Source organism: Mastigoproctus giganteus, chromosome 8 (genome assembly GCF_048544385.1).
Source record: "Mastigoproctus giganteus isolate SK-2022 chromosome 8, ASM4854438v1, whole genome shotgun sequence".
Lineage (NCBI taxonomy): Eukaryota > Metazoa > Arthropoda > Arachnida > Uropygi > Thelyphonidae > Mastigoproctus > Mastigoproctus giganteus.
In genome coordinates this window covers 27,555,042-27,583,024 of record NC_143582.1, presented here as the reverse complement: position 1 = coordinate 27,583,024, position 27,983 = coordinate 27,555,042, and the positions used below count along the sequence as shown (strand labels likewise).

Here is a 27,983-nt window from a genome sequence, read left to right as displayed (position 1 = left end):
TCTTTTCCCTCTTTTTTGGGGGAAGAACTCTAACCTGCGAGCCCTTTCTTGAAGGCGCAAATGTGAACTTTTACAAGCAAAATAATTTCGTACAAATCGAACACCACTGTGAATTCCACGTAGAATAATCCTTTGTTAGTCAACGCACGAACTGCAGATTCGCTTAATGACGATTGATATCGTTCACCGAGCATCAGAATAACCCGATGTTATCTTTGTTGCGTGCGAGATATTTTCAAAATCTAGTAATACGACTGCATGTGGAACCAAAGAAAAGCGTGATCAAAATAATGATACATATTTTGTGACATGCAGTCAATTCTGATTTTTATTCTACGTATTTTTTTTTTTTTTTTTTTTTTAAATCGATACAATACTCTAGGACAGCCACCCAGTGGCTAAAGGAGTTTACCTCCAGCATGCAGTTAATACCCTCATGGGTAGCACAGTTAGTAGGATCGCTGTCCTCACACCGGTTGGAAAAGCCTTGAGATCGATTCCCGTCGATGGCGGAAGGAATTTTTATTGGCCTTTTTCACAACCTGGCTGAGTTCGTCGGTCTCAGACGAGAGTAGCATGGTTTTCTCTCCCGGAAACTCGGGTTTTTCGTCCAACAAAACAGAAAATCGACCTGAGAACACACGCAGTTTACAGACAAACAGACAATATACACGGAGCAATATGGCCTTAGTCGCTCGTCTGTATCTGTATCTTTCTCGCTGTTCCAATCTAGGGCTGGGTCAGGTAAATCAAAGTCTTCCATCTTTTTCTATCTTCACAGATCTTATCTTTTGTCATTCTTTCCTGCTCAGTTCCCTTCGTTTCCACATCTTCCGTAATCTGATCTCTCCATCTTTTCTGGGGGTCTTCCTCTCGGCCTCTTCTTGTCCATTTTCATCTCAAACATTCTTCTTGGTACTCTGTTCGAGTTCATTCTCTTCTTGGTATTCTGTTCGAGTTCATTCTCTTCTTGGTATTCTGTTCGAGTTCATTCTCTTCTGTTAACGTTACAGAAGAAACTCTGACTAGCTGCTATATCCTTGTTACTCCCATATCTAGGCTGCCATCCTTTGTTAATACATTCCCTAGGTACGTAATATTGTCCACCACTTCCAACATTTCATTCCCTAATTTTATTCCTTTTACACTCACTTCTCCTCCTCTGTCTATCACCATTTCTGCTTTTTTGGCTATTTATCTTTAGACTCCTTAGTCGCTGATGCTCCTAAAACCCTACTACTACTATGCAATTAATAGTTGGCGCATTTTTTTCAAAATATATTCAAACGCACACAATGCACACCTGTTAACGCACGTGCTACCGCTGCGTCTTCCCTCCTTAGCGCCCTAATGATTTAGAAAATGAAATGTTACATTATGATAACTGCTTAACTTAGCTTTGGATGGTGCCTATTCTGACTTTGGCCCTTTTCACATGTACGAATTTGTCTATTGCAGGGCAACAAAACCGTACGGCAGTTAGAAATACAATGGATAAAACGGGAGACTAAACTCCCACTGCGACCGTACGGAAAAAAAATTTCGTAGGAGTTACATTTCAGCAGCATGCATCTTTATAATTCGTACGGCAAAAGTTTTGTACAAATGTACTTTCAGACGAATGATAAACTGACTCCTCTCCGAACTCATGCAATAACATGAGTGCGGAGAGGGGTGCCTAGTGATTGACCTTGAAACAACTACAGCTGTGGTAGTTACAAATATCGTTCATCCAGGAGCGAAACAAGAATAGCCAGGCAGCAAGAAAGGTTGTCTGTGGAGGGGAGAAACTATAAATTCTGTTCCCCACCAGACTTCTGAACGCCCCACGTGATCTTTAACAATCGTACCAAACCAGCCATCAGGCCCCCAACTCTTCGGGTCTCCGCGCTGGTTGACCTGGTATTATGGTTGTTTCGTTACTTGAGTCTGCGCCATGTGTTTAATTTTTTTTGGACGACGTTCAAAGAGTCAGTTTATCAATGGATTATTAATCTTGATCCAGAATAGCGACAGACAATCACATGACCTTCTAACAAACTCGCTCATGCTATAAAATAATTATGGCATCAAAGTGTTTTGAGTGGTGCAGTAAGAACTTTTTAGCTGTGAGATTAAATCTTTGCCCGTGCACCGCACTCAAAGAAAATAGAAAAACTGTTTATATAACAGGATATATATTCATTTTCCAATTTTATTGTTGTTTTTTTTTTTTTTTTGTTTGTTTTGTTAGTTGCAGTTATATTGATTTCTATTATTTTTCACTGCAAATGTATAGTATTTCAGCAAGGGACCCATTGCAGCTTCCCTAGCCACTTCCTTTAGGAAGTGGCTAGGGAAGCTGCAATCCCAGGTCCCGGCTACAATAGGAAGCCAAAACTTTACTTATATATTCGAACAATCCAGGAGCCCACAAAACTGTGCTAGTCCCGGATCCCGTGAGTATTTAATGGTGCCCCGATTTTCGCTACATGATGAATTAAATATGCTTTTGCAAGCTACTCTGAGGAAATAACTACTATTTATAACTTTGTTTCTATAGGAAAGTGTGCTCAGAACAATCGACTTAACGAGCATGCTTTTGAGACAGAGCCTATTCGTAATTTGTTTCGTGAAATGAAATGAAATGTGATATCCAAAGTTAGAATAAAATTTCTCAAAAATACGAGAATTTTGGAGCAATTAAAGATAAAAAGTAATTAAAGAAATTTCGTAGGAGGTTTGGCATAAATTTGGTATAAAATTCTGATGCAAGCACAAGACCAAAAGGAGTAATAACTGGTCATTATTAGGAGTTATAGATTTGAGGATGTACGACTCCCAATAATGATCAATGCTATTTTGCTACCACAATGATTCTAACCGGCACAAAAACGGGCATTTCATTTTAATGGTTAAGAAAAGGACTTTAAGAGAAAGTTACTAAACTGGATCACTTGATTAACTTTGAAAGTCAATAATGTTTAGCAAACATTACGAAATATGTATCAAATGAAAAATTAAATGCAACATAAAGATACACAATCAATACAATCCAAGGAGTGGGCGCCTGGACTGGACCGGACCAATAGGTTTCTTACAATGTAGCACCACTGTTTACTTCAGTACCATAACTAGACATTCTTGAGCCTCGTGCAAGATTTTCTTTTTACGCATCAATATTGTCATGAAAATACAGCAACGAATCAGTTATCAAACTATTTTATTAATATTAAGTAAATTAAAGAAGTGTATATAGTAATATTATCACCAAATAATCTAATTAATTATAATAATGATACTTTTCGTAATTTTCCCATCAAAAATAATTTTATTTTGTTTTGTTTAAATTATTTAATTATCGAAAATAGATTAATATTTTATCGAATTTTGTACACTATGTCTCTGCACTTGCAACTGTATTTCACACTGGTTACTCCTGTAAATATTCTGCTTAATAATTTGGTTATTAGCAAACATAATTTTCGGATAATAATGCTCAATATTATACAAGCAAATTTAAACTATACTTAAGTATACATTTAACGTTTTTTATAAATATTATGTCAACGTTAAAAAAAATGGATATATTACTGTATCATATTTGCAATCCAAACTTAAGTAGCCAACAGTGAAAAATTAAAATGTCGATTTTATTAATTTTAATAATCTACTTATCAATTAATATATTTATTGCAATTACTTATTTTTATTTATATTAACTAAATTTCATTAAAATAAATATAACTGAATATATTTTACGATAATTGAGTTTAAAATTTGACTTCTATCCATTGAAACAGTGGTCCAATCTAGACCACCCATTGCTAATTTATATTACATTATTAAATTTTCTTAAATTATTTTAAATTTTACAGAAAAAAATAAGACAGTATTGAAGACTTGAATAAATAATTACCGAACTATACAAGTTAAATCATATTGTTCAAATTTTGTTCAACAGCTATCACGATGATAAATAACATTAACATTAAATCAAGTCTGTACATAATTTATTTTTCAGTGTAGCAGGATTTCTTCTACTAAAACGGTACTGTTACAAGGGGAATTCTTATGGTCAAAATAAACACACTCCAGACAGCTACTGAAAATTTATATTATATGAAATTTCTGTGTGGTCCAATTCAGGCAACCTTCCCTACAATATAATTGTAGTAGGACGTTACATGGTGGTTTTCTATAATGACCACTCTTATACCACGTTTCCTGAAGAAAAAGATAAAAAATAAAACTATCTTAATATTCACGTGGTATAAGAGTGGTCATTATGGAAATCTAACTTCCCTATAATATTTTGATGTGATATGTTTAGATTTACATTTTTTATTACTTTTATAATTTAATGCGAAAAACAACTCCTATATGTTAAATATAATTAAAGTTGCAGCAAGCAGATTAGGTTTATTAAAACGTATTTTTAGGGGTTTTGAAAGAGTAAATTTAATTGTACAGATTTATAAAATTACCATAAATCCATTTGAGAATAAGGTGCCATTATCTGGAAACCTCATGAAGTTAGCTTCCGCTATTTTTAGAAAAAAAAATTATTAAATTTAATTTTAGAAAATTTATTAAATAAAGAGATAAAATTATCCCATTTTCCCAGTGCAACCGTGCTATACAAATCGCTTCTCATGGCTACCTGTCAGATGGTGAAGTTTTGGTGAACACTTCTTGAGTCGAATGCTGCATAGGAATTTTAAAAAATGTTCTTGTTTATACTCCGGCACTACCACCAGGTCAGTGGAGTTTACAATAAATCATCAATACAAACATTAATCGTATTTAGCAGTCACGGGCTTGAACCCCGCTCCACTCAAAGAGAGCGTGTTATTGCATTCTCCCTCTTGACCACTCGGCTATATCACTGATGCGTTTGATTTTATAATCAAACGAGCCTGAACTGTAACAATCCATATATTAGTTTATTTTTTATCTTTTTGCCACTCTTGGTCGGAGTGGGCAAATTATTATGATGAGTTTATCAACAAGGCCTGCTTCTTAATGAGAAAACATTATCAGAGAATAAAACATAATCTCAGTTAAATTTTATTACAAAAAACTGGACAGCAAAATGGTGCATTAATATGGTGCGAAATGGTGCAGTAATATTTGAATAAAAGAGCATCCGATAATGGATAAGTCAGACACAAGGAGCTGATTGTTCTCTCCGTCTAAAGCGAATTGCAGTAATGAAGTTTGATTGCAAGAATTCCTTTTGCACAACTGAAAGTTCATTTGCGCCAATTTGTAAAGTTTTAATGGAAGTTGCTACAGGTCCCAATGGGAAACGCGCTCACTTGCGTGTCTACTGAAGGAATAACGGTTGAAGTTCTTGTCTTGATGGGAAGTTTTCCTCGCCCTTTCTAGGCAAGACTATTGAATTAGTCGGCCTTCGGCCAGCAGTAAGATTTCCTCACCTATTTCACCCTCACAGACAGCCCCTGCTTAGCATGCAGTTACATTTCAAATACACAAAAATGAAAATGAAACTTCTACAGTATGTCACCATAAAACGAAAGCTCAAATCAGTCTGCCAATTGGAGAACAATTGAGAGAGAATTTAAACTTAAAAATAATTGGAGCATTCAACACAACTGTTTGTTCGCTTGCTTTCTAATAGTAGTTTTTTTTTTATTTACGAATATAACTTAAATCTTGATTATTGCTAGATAGAAGTGAATTAGATTACTATTTACTTTTCAATACCTAAGAACAAACACTCCGTACTATTTTAATAGAGTAAATACTTTATTCTGACATGGGGAAACAGACAAGATTTGTTTCCAGCGTACTTCTCAATGAAGAAGAGGTTTTCTGTTCCAAATCTGGAACGTTTGCGTTACTCTTTAAAGTGCTTCATGAAAACAACAAGCACCCCCCCAAAAAAAAAACTAAGTGTTCCCCCAGGGGGGGGTTCGTCCCACACTTTCGGAATCCCTGTCCTACATCATGCCATTTCGGAACACCGGAGCGTTTATTTTTAAATGTCGAAAAAATGTTCATCGCTTTTACTCACTTGTTTTAACTCTTAATACTGAATTTATTTTTAATTTAAAATTTCATTTGTAAGTCGAAAAAAAAAATATATATATATGATTAACAATAAGCTTAATGAGAATCATAATTTTTCTATCGTAAAAACAAAACACAAAACAAATGTTGGTAACTGTTTTAATAGGCCCATTTAAAGGAACACAGTATAAAAGGGAATCAGTATTGATCTACGATGATAAAATTTATTTAGGACACAATAAAGTATGAAATGTCAGAGAAGGCGCGTGGCATTACAGCCGTCCCTAGGCTTCATGGATCAATGCGCAGTCATCTAATATATTAGCGATCTTCAGTACGATACGGAACATAGCTTGCTTTTTTCTGGCTACAGATATAAATGAGTATAAATAACGAGCGCAGGATCTAAAAATGTAAAGGAATCTAGATCCCCCCCTCCCCCTTGGCCTCCCTCAGATTGTCTGGCCCTGTAAAGACGGAAGGTTTGATCAATGCAACCTGACTGAATACAAGATAACAATAAATAGGCTTGTCCTCCAATTCCCAACGCTAAGCGCTTCATTAAAATTCCCTTCTGTTACAACTGCATTGTCCCTGGTACTCAGCAAGTGATTTTGATAATGGACCGGGCAGATACAAGAAACAGTATCCAGGAAAAGAAAAGGAGTCTTACGTCTAGTTGTTTCTAATAAAAGCTTCTTCTTTCTATCTACTTGTTTGAATACTTAACGCATAACACCGCCATTTTTGTATTACCGGCTGTGATAACAAAAAAATTCTTAAAAAATAAATGATCCGATCACTACCATTAAGATTAGTGCCGCAGTAGCGGAGTGGTCAAGCGTCAGGCTATGTAAGTACGCGCGCTTGAGTAACCATGTGGTTTAAACTCGCGTGGCTACTAAATATGGTGTTGTTCTTGTATTCTCTCTACCTGTAAATTCCTTTGACCTTGTGTGGTCGTCCAGAAATATCAACAGAAAATTTATTTAGTTTTATTTAGCATTATTTTATTTTTTATTTAGCATTGATTCCTCATATTAATAGTACATAAAGGCGTAACTCGTGGTATTAGTTGAAAATTTGAAAGATCGGTGTCTTTCATTACACTTTTCGTCAAAAGGACATTAGTCCTACTATAGTAAAAAATGAAATGATATTTCGCAGTACAGCTCGCAAAATTTATGTGGAGAGTTAAAGCACCTCTTTCTTTCATTCTCTTATATCACCATAGCAAATAGTTAAATATAATAAAAATAGGGCGACAAAGGTGGCCAAGCAAAACCTCTAACATATATTTCATCATCTTGGTAACCGAACAAATGAAGTAATAACTGAATTGAAATGAATACAGGACCCGTTTCTCTGATCACAGTTGCCTTCTGAACTTCCAAGTTCTCCCACCTCTCACATTTATACCAATGATCAAACTTTAGTGACTATGGTCGGCCCTCCTCATCTTTGTAGCTTTAAAAATGTTTCGCGGATCGCGCCTCAAGCTTAACAAAATTTTTCTGTGTCGTATATTTTATTGGATTATAAATATTTATACGAAATTTCCTATATTATTCGCTAATCCCATTGGTACCTCTATGGATACCTAAAGGATTGCGGACCACAGTTCGAGAAATGCCGCCACGTTTCCTTAGAGAACAACCTTTTATTTGTTCCATGCAGATTTTTTGACATTAACTGAATCATAAGCAACATTAGTCCAATAGATAATTTTGCTTGATAACTTGTCCTCCTTTGCAGTACTGTATAGTGGTTAAACCATCATCGCAAAATTTCCCTTTTTTGGGGGGGAGGATGTCTGGGCTGGGTTTTCACCGCTAACAAGAATAATTTTTAATGGTCTTTCCACTAGGGATTGAGTCAGTCAAAATCACAGGGAAGTATATATTTTTATCCCACCAAGCTGACTGCATGCAATAGTCTTGCTCAAGTTAAATTATATCAAAATCATAGCAAATGGTACTTGGAATGAAATAGCAGTTGTTAGAGGTTACGTTTCTTGATAAAGTTCATATATTTTTCAGAGCACATCTTCCCTATTCCCCTTCAGGGAGATGTCGATTGAAAATCGGCCAAAGGTTGTCAGTTTTATCATAATACTATTATATAATAAAGATTATTTCCTAGGAGAATTAGATGAACAACATTAATTGTGCACTTTTTTTAGTCCATGCTCACAATTTTTAAATTAATGAATAGTTTCACATTAAAGCTGCACAAGTTCTTTCACAGAAGTAACAGAATAAATTAGGAAGATTAGCATGGTCAAAGATTCTCCCATACTCTTAATAAACTTAGTATTTGAAATGGAGATCATATAAATAAAAACTGACTTATTTATTTAAAAAAAATCTCTTTTCTTTTACTTTAAAAAAAAATTCCAACCAGATGATAGCGCATTTTATTTTCTGTTATTCATAAACTATTTAAATTTTTTTTTTCTCTAACTTTTCATGCTGAAGCAAGAAATAACATAGGTTTTTGTATTCACAATGGTCACTTGATGAAAGAGATACTTTATGGATTAAAAACAATTTAAAGCAAAGGAATCAAAAACAATTTAAAACAAACAAAAGAAAAGAGAATTTTTTTCTGAATAAATAAGTCAGTTTTTATTTATATGATCTCCATTTAAGTTTATCAAGTGTATGAGAGAATCTCTGCCCATGCTAATCGTCCTAATTTATTTGTTGTTTCTGTGAAAGAACTTGCGCAGCTTTAAGGTAAAGCCATTCATTAATTAAAAAATTGAGGACATGGACTAAAAAAGTGGGCAATTAATATTGTTCATCTAAATTTTCTCCTAGGAAATAATATGTATTATATAACGGTAATATGATAAAACTGGCAACCTTTTACCAATTTCATTCGGTGTCATCTGGCACTTCCCTGAAGGGAATGGGGAAGAGGCGCTCTGAAGCTGGTGTAAATAGATCAAAAACTAGATCAAGAAACCTAACCTCTAACAACTGCTATTTCATTCCGAGTACCTTTTGCTATAATTATAATATATATATATATCCTTCAAACGTTGCCTAGTCTTGCACTTCGAATAAGTAACGCCCAAATATAGAAGACTATTGTTAACTTATTCTCAATTAAGTGTCACCACCCAGAGGGCACCATCTTCTGATTAGGATTACCGTTTAGACCCATTCGGATTAGTACTTAAAGGTAATTGTTTCCACATCTGTCAAAAAGCAATAACCTGGATTACGAAAACAACCTAGCTAAACCCACAGGCGCAGTTTATGCTTCGGCTCTAGCTTTGCGCATTTGCTGTTGAAATGTCCAATGAATTTATAATGGTTGGAAAGTTAAATCGACAGGCTACACAAATAACAGTTTAAGTAACGAGGCTTGTCAATTAAACCATGAACTTCGATAGGTCAGTGAAAAAAAAAATAAACAGATAAGCAAATATCATTAAATTCCATGTTAAAAATAATATCTATAAATAACACTAAACTCCTCATGGAAACTATTACTGCAAACTTGAGAATAAAATCCAGCGTCAGAATCCATTTTTAGTTCTGAGACGACCATGAAAGTAAATAACTTGATAAAATTTAAAGTGTTGGATTTGGGTATTGTGGGGATCATTCCAAAGATCCCTACAATCCCCAAATCCAGCACTTTAAATGTAGATTGTAGAGATCCTCCCAAAGATCCCTACAATCCCCAAATCTAGCACTTTAAATGTAGATTGTAGGGATCCTCCCAAAGATCCCTACAATCCCCGAATCCAACACTTTAAATACTAACAGGTATTTATCGAATTTGAAAGAGAAAAAAAAAAAGTCTAGCTCTAAATGGATAATTTGAACTATTTTCGATTTTTCATTATTCAAGTAAGAGGTCCCAACTGTTACATTCCACAAAAAAAAAAAAAAAAAGGACGGGAGGGGGAGGGAAGAAGAAGGAAGGGGAAAAGTTAAAAAAAAAAAATAAAAAAATCTCCGGCGTTAATAGCTACGCCTCCACCCCATTGCCGACTACAAATCTTCTCTTTCCACCGACGCCTACCGTTGCTCGTTATCAGCGCGCTGTCATTTGCTCTCGTGACAGACGCCTAGCGGCTGTGATTGGACGCCCCGAACAGGAGCAACTCCGGGCCATTTGTAATCGGTGCCAGCGGAGCGAGTCGTTGAAGTTGCACGTGATCGCAGAGACAAATCACGCACTAGAAGATGGGAGAGGAACGGGAGAATGAAAGTACTGTCGGCCAAGTCGACCTGGAAACTGTCTGTTCGTGGTGACAGTGGGCCAAGGTCATCGACAGGGAAACCACAAGCGACATCCAGCGCCCAAGGAGTCCCCGACGGCATTATGGCCACAGGTGGTGACCATTTGACCCACTTCTGTCACTTTTGTCGCGCGTGCATGCATGGAACGCTATGCGAACGCTACATTAGCACCGCCCATTACTACCATCGCGAGCGGCAAGCAGCTTTCATTCAGGTAATAGTTACGTAACCTGGGCAACCAGTGCAACACGCGTGCTTATACCTCTCCTTGGTTGCTGCTATTTTACGGAAATATACTTCTTTTTTATCCCTCTCGGTCCTGTATGTGGTGTGGAAACTTGCTAAGAAGCATCAAACCGGAAATAATTTCCATTAAGGTAAACTTCTTTACCCCTAATATATGAAGAGATTTAGGGGAATATTGAAACAAATTTCAGAGTGTTGTTATCACTTAAAAATCTCCTACAGCAATGTATCCATTTTCTGGCCTTCCTGCAGACGCTCGTTTTTTTTTTTTTTTTTCTCACTGTCCACCCCTACGGCGTGCGTCTAGCGAGGGTGGGTCACGGGGGTGAGCACGCCATCTGCGCTTCACTACTCAAGAAGCCAGTTGGGTGTTGGTTTGTGAGAACGATGAACCCGGGGGGGTGGTGGGGGCTGATGTTCTTAGAGCTGGAAAAACGCACTTCCCTCGGGCCTATACACCCCATGGGTGGGGGAGGGATCTCGCACATCTGGAAAGGGGAAGCAACTGGGGGATAGACTGGGAGTAGAGAGGTTACCAAACAAAGAAACGTTGTTCTTACAGTTCAAATGTTTGCCACATTCTTAGACGAAAGTTTCAGCTCTACGCAAGTTAGTTTCATAAGATGTCCGATTGCTAAATAGTATTTTAGGCATCTCCGTCACTGTCCGCTTCTGTGGTCGTTCCTCCCACCATTATCGCTGACGAATTGCGCGCGTGACGCCATGCAGCATCTGAGTCACTGGATAATCGACACATGGAGTTTCCGTCAAAATGTCGTAAACGTTTTTGTTCATACGAGAGTGATGCAGTGGTCGTCTACGAGTGCTTACGCGTGGTCACCACGAGGACAGATGGACAAAATGCACGCAAGACAATTCCCATCATCCTCTGGTCACGAGCAAAGTTTTCATCGACAGCTCACATGTACAGAGAGCCAATCCCTGGCTGTGCTTGCAGTGTTTCATAACGACGTGCCGTAAGGCTACAACATGGTGTGCTGCTGATAGCATAGCTGCCGTATAATTAAGGGAGTTGTCTTGACCACCTCAAACTGGATGAGAGATTGCTCAACAGCTTTCTATTACCCCGGCAACGACCTGAGTGACAGTCTTCCGCGAACATGGCTATCGTGAATCGCTGATGTCACAGAAGGCCGGTGTTTCGAAACCAGTGGGAAGGACAGACGTGCTCTGCAGTCCTGATGTAAACTCCATGCGTTTTAGGTGCCTCCTTATTCCAGTTACAGTACTCCTACCGAAGGAGACGCACTCACACAGAACTGTAAGTGCTAGAATGTATAATCAGTGAGACTATTGTGGTTTTTAATACCAGTATTGGTGAACGCCGGTTAGGCTTAGTGCGATCACACCTCTGTAGAAGATAGTGTGCTGAAATCCTGCCTCTAAACGTAATTTTTCCCAGCATAAAAAATCTCTGAAACGTTCGTGCAGCTCCTAGAAGGTTCTCTTTCCATGTGACAACCGAGGTGTAGTTTATATCTCAGAAACTGGGGTGCTGGTGCCAGGCGATGACCAGTTGTTTACATTGGTCACTAAGCCTAACTTGTCGTTGCTGCGATAGCCTACTCAGATAATGCATTGCCTTCCTTCCAACTTACCCTGACACTACAGTGTATAATTAGAAGCTCTTTTTCGAAGTTAAGCTGTTAGGAAATTTCACGTTTGTTTTCCAGCGCAAGGGATAATAAAAGACGGGTTCGAATCTGAACTGGTAGGATTTATTTACATGATTGATTTCTGAGCTCACATTACGCTGAGACATCTACAAATCCTAAGCAGTTATTATCAAGAATTCTGTGATGGGAAAATTAATGAGACGTTGGCCGTTAGCAGTATGGAAACTACAAGTGATACCTCAGGTAAAGTGGGACAGCTTTTCAATCATTGCAGAACAGTATGTAGATTTTTTTCCCCTTACCTCCAGAAACTTGAACAATTAACTTTAAACTAAGCCCCAATCAATCAGAACTGGTGTGTAGATGTTAGTAAATGCGGTGGTTTTTTTTTATGTGTTTATAATGTGCTTTTAAGTATAAAATTTAGTGGACATTATGGATAATTGCTACAAGGCTACAGGACTTTTAAATGGTGTGTAATGTTTTCATACAATATATTTCCTCCCAGTCAGATCATTTACAATTTTTAGGTTGAATTTATGTATTTTGATATATTTGAAAAGTATGATATTGTCTCTTTTGATTACTGTTCTTAGGTCGTTGGGAGAGAGAGAGAGAGAGAGAGAGAGGAGATTCTGTTGATTTTTCTCATTTGCACTAATTCCGATTTTTCTGTTAATTATAAGTTATCTGGTAATAATTATAGCAAGACCCTGAGATCCAATTCTGTTCAGTTTAACTTCATTTGTATGGTAGTATTGTTTAAAAAATGTAGTAGAATATATGCGTTCTTGATTTTATTTTATTTTTTGGAGGGTAATTACTTTTCTTTCAATAAAATCTTCATTTGCCCACTTCTGAGCTCAAAAAGAACATAATCTGCATTATTTATATCAGACTAAATGATGACACATGAATTGAATCATGAAACAGCTTTCAGTAGTAGCTTTGGCTTCTAGGACACATGGCAGTTTGAAACAAAATAGTTCAATATTTGTCTTAAATTAAACTATTCTTAGCATTAACATCATATATTTCATAGGCTATATTTTAGTCATTTTTGATATTCAGCATATTACTTTTTATTGAGTTGGTATCTAGAAATATAAGGAGTGAGTGAGCATTATTATTACAAATGAAGACATTCCTGAAAAGATAGCATGTTTATTCTTTGTTCATTCGAGGAATTTATATTATTATTGCATACGTACAACATCCCCTCCTAAAACTCTTATAATGCCTTTCAACTCCCCTCCCACTTTCGGTCACATGGATTTTGAATCCCTTCTGTTACAAATCCTGGCTACGCTACATATATATTCTTTACTGTAGGCAAAGAGAATTACTGCTCTGTGTTGAAGGTAAGCATTATATTTTTCTGTTCCTTAAAATTTTTAGAACCCATACAAGGAATATTTTATGAATACTTAAGTGATTGCAATTTTTAAATAGAATCATTAATTTTATTTCTGCCTGACCAAATTAATATCACATGCGTGTGTACATCCCAAATAACAACACTAACACAGATATATATATATATATAAACGTACTACAGACAAACAGAAGTTGCATGAATATTTATATATATGGAGTTATCTGTTAAGGAATAGCTCTGTCACTATCATACTATAACTGTCACGAATACGGTTATTTTTGAGATGTATAATACCTGCAGAGACATTGTATTTTTGTAGGAATATCTTATGATGTAGATTTGAGATAAACGTATATTCCTGTATTGAATTTGGATAGTAAGAGTATCTTCATTATACCTTAGATGCCGAGCACTATTTATAGTGAAATTACAGCTATAAGATAAAAGTTATTATTTCTAGCTGAAATAGAAATTCCATAGGCATACAAACTAATTTCTACACGGATAATATAGTAAATATAAACACAATTCATCAAAATTTAAATAGAATACTTAATCTTGAAAATTAAACTGTTTTTGGAATTAATCTCTCTCTCACATACACGTTTAGAAAGTGTTTATAATACATACACGTTGTATATAGTAATATCATAACACTATGATATGAAAATCTTTATTTCTGAATATGAGTAACGTTAATTGCAGAGAATAATGTAATGCAATCACATATATAATATACAAGAATACTTTTCGTATTCTACATATATTACATAAATTGAAGATAGGAATAGAAATATATGATATGCGAAAGCAAATATTCGTATACTAGAAATAGTATCCCATGTTATTCTGTATATAGTTAAAATTTGTATGAGCAGAGAGTAATGCATATATAAATAATATTACGTGGGGAAGGATATGATAAGCTTTTGGGTGTTTCTTTTCATTCATTTTCCCTTTTTTTCTGCTTTTTTTTTAAATTGAAAAACTAATTGCATTTCTCTGACTTAAGAATGCCTCACTATAACTACATTCTAGCTAAATAACAACTATGCTCTTTTTAAAGACAGATATCTCTGCAGAAGTTTCATTATTAATGAATAATTAATGGAGTATTTTATTGTTGATTATGCAGAGTGACCTGCTGTAGCCAGCTTATTGATTTATCTGTCTATCACATTATCCTTTAATATCTCTATTTATTCAATCATTACCTTATTCTGAAGAAAAGATCTGAGCTCTTTTGCTTATACCCTTAACAATATTTATACACTTACTAATTTCTGTTCTTCATATCTTAGCCATTTAGAGACGAAGTGTTATTATCTTTTATTGATAAGAATAAGGCCAGGCGACGATATTTTAAGGACAGATATAATTGGCAACAGAAGCATTGTTCACGAGCTGGATGAAAATCCATTCAACTTTCTACTCGAGGGTCTTTAAATCCAATACAGTATTCAAACTCGCAGACACAACTCGCACTAGCCGGCCATATCTCTTAACCCCCTCAATGGAATACAACTAATCAACTTATAAGGATAATAAACAGTTTCCCAAACAAAGCCATGATGAGTTGAGTTCTCGTGGCTTTCCACATTCATGTTAAACCTCAACAGATTCATACATAATAGATTTAATTTTTTGCATCTTGAAATTCTCATAACTGAGTCAGTGCCAAAAATCTGGTAAATTTATTATGTCTAGCCCATACCAAAGTAACTCTCATTCTTGAGAATTTTTTGCGCATCGACTACTGCATCAGTTTTTATACGTCTCTTGACACGGCTTGTCGTGTTACATCTGCACACTGTGTGCTCATAGGCCGATATGCATGTTGTGCGGCTGAAAAATTCGAAATCTGTTTTCGTCTGAGATCGACATTCCGACTGGGTGTTTTTAACAATCCCTCCATTCTGCCACGAGATTTGAAGCCAGACCTCTTCAATCAAACGAGTGCTAAGCGGCAAAATCGTTAGACTATCATGAAGTGCTCCCATACCAAATAAAAGATAGTCTTAAATTTATTTATGACCTTTTTCCATCAGTTATTTCTTCCTAAAAGTATTCACAATAACAGTCCAGCCTGTAGTTCTGTTTTAGTAATAGATGTACCACTTACATTCTGCCATTTATGGAAGATCCACGACTACAAATAGATACCCTGTTCAAAACACAGCAAGCATTTAACAGAAAATTTAAACTTGATGCAGTTTTGGATATAAAGTCTATTTATGACACTGTCCATAAGTAGTAATTTTCTTCTTTCTAAAACCTTACCAGAATATGGATAGTCATCTCCTTCAAATTTTTTAATGTTCTGAAAGCCAGGTATATCACGATGAGAAAGCAGTTTGAAATAAGGGGCGTACTATAAGGGGCAAGGATCCAGTTTTTGTCCTCTCTGTTCCAGCCCTAAGGCCTTTCTTTTTGCCCATTACAATTTCAATCACATGCCGATCACTCGAAGTTCTTTGTGACTTCAGATTAGACACAGGAGACTCCTTCCTTCCTTCCTTCACCCTCTCAGGTAGGCAGTTTCGCATATAAAAGACGTAGAAGAAAATCAACAGGGTAGTCTTTTACTAAGAAGAAGAATATGTATGCCGCATTGTGGTCGATAATACACGGTTGACATAATAACTAGGAGCTGCTTTGCTGATACATACAGATGTGTCTCATTCCCATCCTCTTATATGCAAGTGAAGTGTGGCCCTTGACACTAACCACAGTCCTTCAGTAAACTATATAGTATTATTAAATACTGGATGTTGATATTGAATTGGATAATGGGAATCCTCTGACCATCTCGAGATCAATATTTCATGTTAACCTTGGCACCACTTCCTGGAGGCATCAAGCCATGGTCAAGTAATCTCTAGGTGAGTGATGACCCTTACCAAGCTGATAATGGCATAATAAACACTGCAAATGTTTCTGAAACAGGCTCCAACCCAAGCATGCCCACAAGAAACCAATCTCATTCACGATTCCGACTCGGGATCCCTCAAACATCTCACATATTTGCACTCAGTATTCCCAGCAACTTTCCTCAACTTCTTCAACACATTTGGAATTGATCCTGACAAATCTATGCAACAACCACATAACTTAATAGGCCTTATGATACTGAATATGGATCTTCAGATGGTTGAATCGGATAGCTGGGAACCATAAATGACAGAATATAAGTAGTACGCCATGAAATGAAGCATTACAGGGAAGAGGATAGTAAGGTATAAGTATCCCATGCCCGTACTCCGCAGGTGCGTCAGTTTGGCAATGAATCGACCAAGTTGCGAAAAGGTTCCACTGTTTATTTAGTAAGAGGGAAATCTGTTTCATAACTAGGCAGCCTAAACAATGTCCGGTTACTGACTGTTGCAAATTACGGATTCATGTAAAAACATGCCTGCTGTTGACCATTCATCTTAATAAGTGGCCCGTTTAATGACTTAAATGTAATTATCAATTATGCTGAATAATTTGTATCAAGAACTCTTCTATGCATATATGATATCTGTAATCCAACAAGAGAATAATTTATAGCTTTTAATTTACTCTTTTAGCCTACACGGTAGGAGGGTAATAAACAGATTACATTCAACAGATTACAGATTACATTTAATAAACAGTAGTGCTGGTTATAAAACACATGCCAAAACCATACAAAAGCGACACACCTTAAAGGATCCAAAATGTCAAACTCAAACAAACCTCTTTTTAAGAGATTTGAATTTTGTATCTGGAACGCTCATTCTCTTCTAACGAAGTTGCTGTCTCGCAACTTGCATCCTTAAAGTGGCTGTTAAGAAAGAGAAATTCGCTTTCTTGAGTACATCGCAATAATCTGACATTGTAGAGTTTCCGGATCTCTCTGTAACCTTATCGGTAGATGCTAGATAAGGTTATAGGACTGTATATTCCAGTGATATTTGTCTCGGAAATTATCTCCTTCTTATTGTTCATTCTAAAGCCAGTTTATCTGTTTGTAAAAGGAACTTACTCAGTGTCGAAAAAAAAAAAAAAAAAAAACAGCTGATACAATCGTTGGTAAGGGGGAGAGGATGAAAAAGCTGAAAGAAGACTTTTCAAAAGTTTAAGTAATTTTTTTTCCGTAACTCATAAAACTTGTTTCTAATATATCTGTAATGAATTTTAACTTTTTTGAGGCAGTACTAGATTTTTAATTTTTAATTACTATTGTGAAACTGAATCATAAGAGATTAAGTTTCGTACAGGAAAAAAATTGAATTATATCCCTAGTATGGTAATCGAAAATTAGATCATATTAATTTCATGATATTTTTATGAATAGGTTAGAAAAACCATTATATTATATAACAATTCTAAACTAAAACATAATATGTTTCATCATAGGGTTTCAAAACATTAGAATTTAGCGGTGAGCAATAAATATAATGTAGTTTTAATGCACATAAAATTTATGCAGAGCAATACATCTTATTTATGTTTTGTTTTACCTCTATTAGTTCATTGAAAAATCGCCTGTATTCTTATCATTTGAACATTGCATCCCAATTATATTTTTCCTTTCGTATTTCAGCTTCGGAGTTACATTCTTTTAAGCTTACTATTGTATCAACGATTTGAGAATATTTTTATTTATTTATTTTTTATTCGAAGTGATTTCTTTCTTCTCTGGCAAGTGGAAATCATTCATTTTTACGGAATCTCTTGTTAGGTACAAGTTTCTGATGATCGCTAAAATATTTTCTCTGCCTTTTAAGTGGTCTTCTCTTAACTTAGTATATTTCCTCAAAATTACTAATTTCCTCAAAATTACTAAAGACTTCTTAACTAAACCGAACGATATTTTTAATTCCAAGTGTTGCATGCACGTTTTTTAGGCGCATATGCACATGTCCGTCTGTCCGTCTGCTTAAAACTATAGGGGTTATAACTATAGGAAGCGCGAACTTAAAACTATACGGTTTTATTAAGTGTTCGATAAAATTATGATCTTAGTATTTAATCCATAAGGAGATAAGTATATTTACTTTTCACTTCTGTTAATCAAAGAAAAATAAAAAAAATTCAATTAATTAAAAAAATTCTATTCAGCTTTGCTTAATGAGATTGTTAATAATCATTGAAAAGGGGGAAACGTTTTTATTCAAAGCAGATAGCCTTTAATGTGAATACGTTGTTATTTTGTGTCAAAGAAACTAAGGCCATGGGGTGTTTTTGTCTGTAAATTGTGTGCATTTCAGTAGGATGCAAAGTGCACGGGAGGGTTCAAGAATGCATATTTAGCCCCCTACCGTCCCAGGAATTCATTTGTATGGAAAGATTACGATTATAACCACTGTGCTACCGCGAGGGTAAAAGAAATTTCAGGAAATGGATACAGATCTCATTGTGAATCCATTATGAATAGTGAATTTTTTTTTCGTGCTCTCTCTCTCTCTCTCTCTCTCTCTGTGTGTGTGTGTGACAGAGAGCAAAAGGGTGTGGCACACCAGCTTTCTTCATTTTGAAAAGTAATTTAGTACGAAAAAGCATTTTTCAACGGCTACTAAGAATTATTAGGAGAGTCAGACAGTCTTAACAAAGGCACCTCGGTTTCTGGGTAGTATTTTAGGCGTTTCCTTAGTAGGATCAGGAGTCTGTTACATATTTACTGGGTGCTTCTATAAACATCACTCCCTCTGATATGTTACCGATTCTCTTCAAGTTCATACAAAAAACTTCATTTTTTGTCTCAAATCTTGGCAAGAATATGATTTTACAAGCGGATCCTTTAGTGTATCTATATTAAGAACAGTTTTCCTTCTAGTCCCCCTAGAACTTGGCATTAAGCTATTCACAGAGGGGGAGGGGAAAGAAAGTTTTGTTTGGATTATCTGTAAAAAACCTACTTTAGATGTGACCGACAATATTTTATTTTTGTAGAGTTTTTGTCCAAGTTTCTTTCGCTGGAAAGGCGGGATGACATGAAAGTAACCCTCCCCCTCCCCTTCCCTTTGTGTATGATACTTCGTTGTTTAAAATATGCAATAACCTTTGCAATACGTTTCTTATTTACAGATAATACTGCTAATAATTGAACTTCTGAGGCAACTCGCAGTGATTTGTTCACAATATGATTTTATGCCTTTGTGGAAAACTTAGTTGTTCTTAGAGCTCAAACTAGCCTTAATACTATGTACTCGTAAGTAAATGCTATTTAATTGCAGCAGCTTCAATTCTCGTTGGGAACTAAATTTATACTGATTATTATTACTACGGATTAAATTTATACGTTCCTGCCTTTTAATTATTTCTTCAAACGACAGCACAGATAAAACAAAACGAGTTATATACTGCTAGAAAGACACATTTAATAAAATAATTAAACATCTGGGATAGATTACATTTTTGTAGCTAGATCTCCAGTTTCAGAATCTGCAATGGTCTCAGTTTTTTTTCCCCTTGATGGGAGAAAATATCTCCTAATACGATGACATTTATGTTTATTTTATCTGAGTTCTCTTTCAATGATATTTTGGCGCTTCTACAACATATTAAATTATTTGTTGGTTACTTAATATTAGCGATGGATGACGTATTCAGAAATTTGCTATAGCATTATATCTTAAGGGTAGAAAAATGTGAAGAGGACAGAAAATAAAAAATGATGCAAAAATAAATTTATGTAGAGTATAAATGTTTAATTTCCAGGTTCAATGAAAGCGTAAGATCTGGTGCAACTGCACCATTTGCACGTTTCTAAGAGAGAATATTCTCAATATGGAATAACTGGTCTGGCACCCCTATATTATTCAATAATTATATGAATATTCTTGAAGGTATGTAGATTTAAATTTTGGTTTACGATTTTGGGACTTTATAAGTAAAAGCAAAACTTTCTTTTTTTTTTTTTTGTATCATAATACCGATTTATTTAATAGCACTTATTATTCTCTATGAATTATGAATAAAATTTTGGGCTACAGAGTTTAAATAAAATTATATTTGGTGCGTTTTTCTTCATTTAAAAAATCTGCTTACAGTATACTCTGCTACGATCATATAAGTCAGAGAAGTTTACAAGTACTCATTAACAATGATTAGTTGTGAACACTGATAAATACAATTAATGGCATTTAGCGGATGTGGGCTCCAACCACTATCAACTCAAACGCGTGCGCGACTGTACCCCTGCGCTGACCACTTGGTTATGTCAGGCAAACTAGGTGGTATGAGGGTGTCTGACCCTCCTTTCTACCCTTAAATAAAAAATACTTTAAACAAAATAAGCATGAAGTTTAAGATCCTTCCAATAAGAGAAACTTTTAGGATTAGTTAGTTTCGGAGAAGGCAATTACTATGGAACACTTATAATAATAATAATGAGCACTATTATTATATTCACTTATTGGATACAATTCAGGTATAATAGCACAAATGTGAAATTTAAGAATTCCACATTTGCGCTGTTTCCAAATTTTTAAGAGAAATTTATTTTTTTAATGAATTTCGGTTAAAATTTTTCGTACAAAACGTTTGCCATATTGCATGATATGCCAATTCATTTTTAATAAAAAAATTATTTGTTTTATTATTATTTATTTATTTTTATTTAATTATTTTTTTTTAATTGTCTCTTTAAGAGCTTGAAATTCGATTCATCCCACACGACAGGACAAGACAACAGTTTACTTCCAGATATTTATCGCAAAGTTTGATTCGTATATTTATTATGAAGTGCGGCTCTCTATCCACTGAATTCTTCAATTCTTTTTGGCCTGAATAAATGATATGTAAACTTTGCTACAAAAGTAATGGCAGAAGAAGCTGTTCTTTGGAGTATCTCTGGGGTAGGTATCTTTCCAGTACTAAAACCAAAGTAATGGAGAGATACCCTCCAAGCTAATAGGTAAATACCTGCCAGTCTTGTGCTCCTTCCCTATCTAAAGTAATTCATTTGTACCGCACAGGCAAGAAAGCAAGCTCCCGAATGGGGGGGGGGGGTATGGGTTAGAAGGTTTCCGTTTTTTGTTTTTTTTTTGTTGCCTGTGCTTTCTAATTACAGTAGTTTAATTTATCGCTATATTAATATATAATTTTATATTTAACAAAAACTCACTATTTCTCTTTTTCTTGACATGGAAACAGCATCACACTCTTAACCACTGCACTTTTCTGTTCACCGTTCTAGTTAAGTGCGTAAAGCTATTAGCACTGAACGAAAAATGTTTCATTGACGCTGCAGAACAGGAAAAATAATAAAAATAAGAATTCCTACGCGATCATATTCATAAACGATAACAACTTGCTAACTGTCCGAATAGCTTTTAAATAGCAAATAGTATTTGATAGTATTTATCAGTAGCAGTTCTTATGAAGTTTAAATAATTAAAAATAAATAAATAAATTTTCTGTTTATACTCCGGGACGACCACACGGTCAGAGGAGTTTAGTAGTATAGTAGCAGAGGCATATAATGCAAGAACGAAAGCTTATGTAGCATCAGCCAAAAAAAATCACATATCCATTCCCTCTAAAAGTTTGTCCAGTTACTCCTTGAATTTATTTAAGCTATCAACTTCCACAACAACAGATGGAAGTTTGTTCCAGCAATCAACTACCCGCTGGCTAAAAGCAAATTTCCGCACATCTGTTCTATAACTGTCTTTCGCAATTTCAATTTATGCCCCCCCCCCTCAGGTTCGTAATCTGAGCAAGAGGAAGAATCCCGTCAGAATTGAGCCTGCTCAACCCATTCAAGGCCTTATATTCCAATAAGATCACCTCGCAGGTGCCTAGTCTCCAGACGCTGCAATTTGCAGAAATTAAGCCTATCCTGGTAACAGCAACCCTTTGTTCCACTCACTGGTCTCGTTGCCCTTCTCTGTACTCGTTCTAGTAGCTCAACATCTTTCCTAAAATGAGGCCTCAAGACCTGTATGCAGTATTCAAGGTATGGCCTGACCATTGCCTTATACAACAGGATAATCACCTCCTTATCCCTGCTAGAAAAATTTCTGTATATCATTGACAAGACCCCATGATCTATTCTTGCAGCTCATCTGCCCTGCTTAGAAAACTTCATATCTGACTGCACAATTACTCCCAGGTCTTCTTCATTTTCTACTACCCTACGTGTTCGTACGTACAGTTGGTACGTTTCTCTGGGGTTACTTCTACTCATATGCAGTACTTTGTATTTGTCAACGTTAAACTTCAGTTGCCACTTCTCAGCTCATCTGCCCAGCTTTTCTAGATCCTGTTGCAGTAGCACACTGCCATTACTGTCATTAACAACCCTGCTAACCTTAGTATCATCTGCAAACTTGGCTATTAAGCCTTCTATACCTTCATTAATATCATTGATAAATACTGTATACAAAACAACAGTGGGCCCAACACCGAACCCTGGGGGAACTTCATTAATCCACTAATAACATTAGTCCACGGAGAGCAGTGTCCATTGATTATCACTCTGTCTTCTCCCACTCAATCACTCTTTTATCCATTGTAGCAACTTGTCCTTAACACTATACTGCTCCAATTTGTACAGTAGTCTTCCATGCGCAGCAGTATCAAAAGCTTTCTTGAAATCCAAGTATGTGATATCGAAATTATTTTTTGCATCTAGTTCCTTTGTAACCACATCATAGTATCCAATCAAATTTGTCAGACAAGACTTTCCCTTAACAAATCCATACTGTGTCTGAATTATTATTGCAGTCTTGTCTAAATGATCCTGCAATACGTCTTTAGCTAGCTCCATTATCTTTCCCGGAACAGAAGTTAAACTAATAGGTCTGTAATTACTCGTGTCACCCTTTTGATCCCCTTTTGTGAATTGGGGATACATTTGCACATATCCAGTTCGTGGGGACTTCCCCTGAGTCCAAGGATGCTCTCATAATTACGGCTAAGGGTTTGCTTACTTCCTTTTCCGCCTCCTTTAATTTAACTGGATAAATACTGATAGTATTTAGCAGTCATAGGCTTGAACCCCGGTCACTCCAGGTGTGTACCTGTGCGCCCTCGAGCTGACCACTCGGCTGTAAAGTTCACAATAAAAAAGTACTACAATTTAATTGTGTATTCAATTTTATTGAAGAGAAGCTTTTAATAGCTCATTTTTTTAATAAAAACCTGTGCTTCCTTAAGCGGATACACCATTTGGCATCTTGTAATTCAAGACGGAATATTACAGCTAGGTTGGCAGTTGATACATCAATAGAATTACCGATCGTTCGCCGGCGAGATGGAAATGCACCCCGAAACGTCTATCTGGGTGGCTGTATCGCATTATATTATAAATAAATCTCAGTATATTTCTTTTTCGAGAAGAGCTGTTTATTGATAGTTTAGCACCGGGGAAATTCTTAGCAAAAACATTGCAATATTGACAGAACAGTTCCTAGACAGAAGAGATCCTATGTATAACATTAATTTTAGTGTCTGCTAAAATGGGCTTTGTCTTTTTAACTTTTCGTTGTTGTGTGAGTGTTTTGTAAAGCTTTGTAGTACTATTCAGAGACATTCCCTGTAGACTTGTCAAAATTTCTTTTTATTTTGAACAATCAGACGCTATTTTATTTACAAGAATTATAAATTTCTGATGGGCTTGATCACATGAGCATCTTTATTACATATCAGTTATTCTTTTCTGTGTATTGTAAGCATATTATTGTTTTATTTTATAATTCAGGTTGTAAAATTAATGTTTAATTAAATTATTTTATCTGTAAACTAATGCCTTCCTTAATCGGATGCGCAGCTGAGTTATGAACGAATATTTGCATAATCATTAAAATAATATTAAAGAACAATATATAAAACAAACAAGTCGCCCTCTCACAGATATCAATCGATATAGTAATAATACATAAAGCATAATAACGATTATACTTTATATTATACGCAGGAATTCCATAAATCTTTCATTAGTATTTCTTAATGACCACTAATGCCGTTAAAAGAACTCATGAATATCCAAACAAACTCAGATGATATTTGTATTTCCACTCAATGTACACACCCTGCAAAATTTAATAGGCAATCAATATACAATATATTTCTATTAAATATATTTTATAGAAAAACAATATTACAAGCTGGGAACATAACCCTAATTTTCCCATACGCTTACTATTAAGAATGTGACACCAAGATCAGGAGATCCTATGTATAACATTAATTTATTGTAAGAGAGCTCATTTAATATATCGATACCCTCTTTAGTTCCATGAACCTCCTGGTTTCATAACTGCATGTACTGCCTTCTTCCCATATCTTGTTTATTGTACTAAACTCCCTCCAGTCCGCAAGCGTCACAGTTTTAAAGATTAACAGTTTCTAAAAGACTTCTGTCTTTTTCTACAAACTCTCCTGTGATATTTACCTATTTCTCCCTCGTCCAGATCCGTTTGATTGTGATCTACCAAACGGATAGATCACAATCGGCGTCCTCTTTGTAAACATCTTAATCTGAATCATTCTTCAACCCTCTTTCTCCCTCAACGAAATTTCTTTTCTTTAGTAAAGTAAATTATATTCTACATATAAAGACAAATTAAAAATTTTCCAAACCAAGTATCAAAAAAAGACCTCATTTCAAATATCGCGATCAAGATTAGTGGAGAAAAATTTTAACAAAGGGGATGTAAAAATGCAAGAAAACTGTTTTCCAATAAACAGTAAACGTGTGTGTTCGTTAACTTTTTGTTGGGCGATATTTTACGACAAATACTGGAATGTGAGGAGATGTACAGAAATTTGCCTTTAGCCAGAGGGTGGTTGATTCCTGGAACAAATTACCATTTGTTGTTGATAACTTAAATAAATTCAAGGAAGAGCTGGATGGACAAACTTTTGGAATGGATGAAATGGGAAGGTTTTTTTTTTTTTTCCGTCTGATGCTGTATAAGCTTGCTTTCTTGCATCATGTGCCTCTACCAATGCTAATGCTAACTTCGTCAACGAGCAGGACATGTTTCCTTCAGCCTCAAAACAAATTTCTGTACATTTTCTCATAGCGTATACACTCAAAATAATGATTATAAATCAACTTATTGCTAGTATTGTTTAATATATACAGCCTCCATCTAAAATACTCAGATTATTACTCATTATTGAAAAAACATGAAAAATCGTTCCCATATTGTTCAAGCCTAAGGACCAGGGCGACCAATGAACAAAACCCATTCAGAACTTCGAACAATTTAGATTTAGTTGTTTTTTTTTATATATTAAATGAAGTGGCTGTTGAAAAACCCATAACACCTATTAATAAATCTATTTACAATTAGACCTAAATACACAATACGTATTTCCTGAACACTCAGTAGTTCGTGTATTTTAAAGCAGTATTTCGCAACCTGTGACTAAACAATAAAACCTTTTTTTGCCTTTATATATATGTCCAAAACGATCTCAGAAGACAGGCTTTAATTTTGTTAGTCACAATTAGAGAGTTGCATTCTTTATAGAATTAACCGTAGTATTTTCCTACCGCTTACCTGCATGCTCTGGCCTTTTAATTAGTCTAAATATTTTTCGAAGAATTGGACTATCCTTTGAGGTACTGTGTTGTGCTCCATGTTTCTACCACAATCAGGTCTAATAATGGTTTAATAAATCCCAATTTTAACTTTTATTGCAATTTATCCATCGCTATTGTAGAACACAGTATAATCTATGTCACCCCCATACTAAAGCTTGTATCGCTAGTTATATTATTCCGAGGTATTTTATTTTCGTTAATTTTTCGAAGTCATATTATCTAGAGGGAAGTTTTATGAATTTTCTGAACTACTATTTTGGATACCTTTAAATATTTTGTTTTGGTTAATTACTAATCACAACTTTTCTGTTTGTCTTTTTTACACGTTCCGTTCCTGGAGGTAATCAAGGTTACTTCCTCGAAAGCTGATAGTTTGATCGAATGAGACATATCATCACTTATTAGCTACCCTCTTCTCTCTCATTCCGTACCTTTAACCTACATATAATAGAAGTGCGAAATGCATTTCTTAGACCTACAGTTTATTGGTGAGAGGAATCCTAGGGTGAATGGGCCGCAAAATAGCTGGTGGATGACCTTGACTCGTCGATAGAAATTTTCTATACAATAGTATATGCTCTGTAAGAAAAGTGAACAGAAAACACTATAGAATGTTCTCTGTTGGCCTTTCTAATAGCTTTCCACTACTGGGGTGAAAGGGTTACTATGGCTTTTTGAAACAACGCTGTTTCAAAAATCATATAGTTCAGATCTCACTTCATTAATTACCCAGGGGCTCCAGGTACCCCCTCCTCTAAGTTCCCCCACTGATGTTACGTTATGCTTTCTTAAAGGTTTCTCGGATGCTTATTTCTATAAGTGGGTCCTATTCCGTCGGTTGAACTTTCGTCGCCATAGCCGAGTGGTTGGGAGTGAGGATGCTTCATAAGTACACGTGCTTTGAGTGATCGTGGTTCAAGTTCACGTGACTACTAAATACGGTGCAGTTTCTTATATTCTCCCTACCTTGTAAACTCCTCGGACCGTGTGGTCGTCCTGGAGTATAAACAAAAAAATATTATTTAATTGCCCAGTGCATCTGCGTGAAAATTTTTAATCCTCCATTAAAAAATTAATTCTGCTATTTCCTTTCGGTCTGACCGTATTGTTGTTCTTAATTGCTCTGTACTCTTCTCCACTTCATTAGAGGATGGTGCTGGTTATTCTACTATACTGAAATATTGCTGCCTGATAGTTTGATCGATTGAGTGCGACAGCCACAACCAGTTGCCTAGCAACGTGAGGTAACGTAACCATGACGTAATATTGTTCTATAAACGTGGGTATCGACAGTTTTTTTTTTTTTTTTTTTTTTAATATATCATTATATATTAGGTTGTAAAAGGAAATATTATATTTTAACTACATGAAACAGCAGCATATGTATAGTTGACTAACAACAAACTAAACGTGTCATGACGTCAATAATCGTCTCCTTTAAAATAAAAGGAGAGCAGACATTAATCCAGTACTCATAAACTGCAAAAATACAGAAGGCAAAATACGGCCAACCGTTAAATGCAGTGGTATCTGAAAATTAAACAACATTGCTCAAATTATCAGGAAATTCAAAACAATAATTTACTGCATAAAATAAAATTAAATCAAACCATTTAATTTTGGTGAAGGCAGAAATAGGTTCAACTTCGCATTAATTGTGTTGTAGATTCTGTCATTAATTTATGTGCTATTTTCATAGCTCTAACCTCTTAAATCTGCCCCAAGGTACACCTGAGTCTTTCAGCCAATATATTGTTAATATTATATTAGCCTATACGTACACTGGTGTGCAAAATTTAAGGACCATTCAGGTTTTCACCTGTAGCTTCTCATAGGAGTGGCCTGGATATGGGAAAAGCATACTAAAGGAGCCTCGTGAGGTACAGAAATGATGAAGGAAACAACACCAACACAACAAC

General features: G+C 35.4%; 1 protein-coding gene across 4 annotated transcripts in view; it reads left to right on the top strand.

Annotated features, from left to right (window-relative positions):
• The window catches only part of LOC150081391 (protein lin-28 homolog), a 324,578-nt gene that overhangs the window by 72,831 nt on the left and 223,764 nt on the right, over positions 1-27,983 (top strand). The window contains exon 1 of one of the 4 annotated variants that reach the window (XM_090379263.1): positions 12,311-12,403. The exons of the other annotated variants lie outside the window; for them this stretch is intronic. Within the exon in view, the coding sequence (XP_090235389.1) occupies positions 12,379-12,403 (25 nt within the window). The 5' untranslated portion in view covers positions 12,311-12,378. Of the gene's footprint in view, positions 1-12,310; positions 12,404-27,983 lie in introns of those variants that run through there. 4 annotated transcript variants of the gene reach the window in all.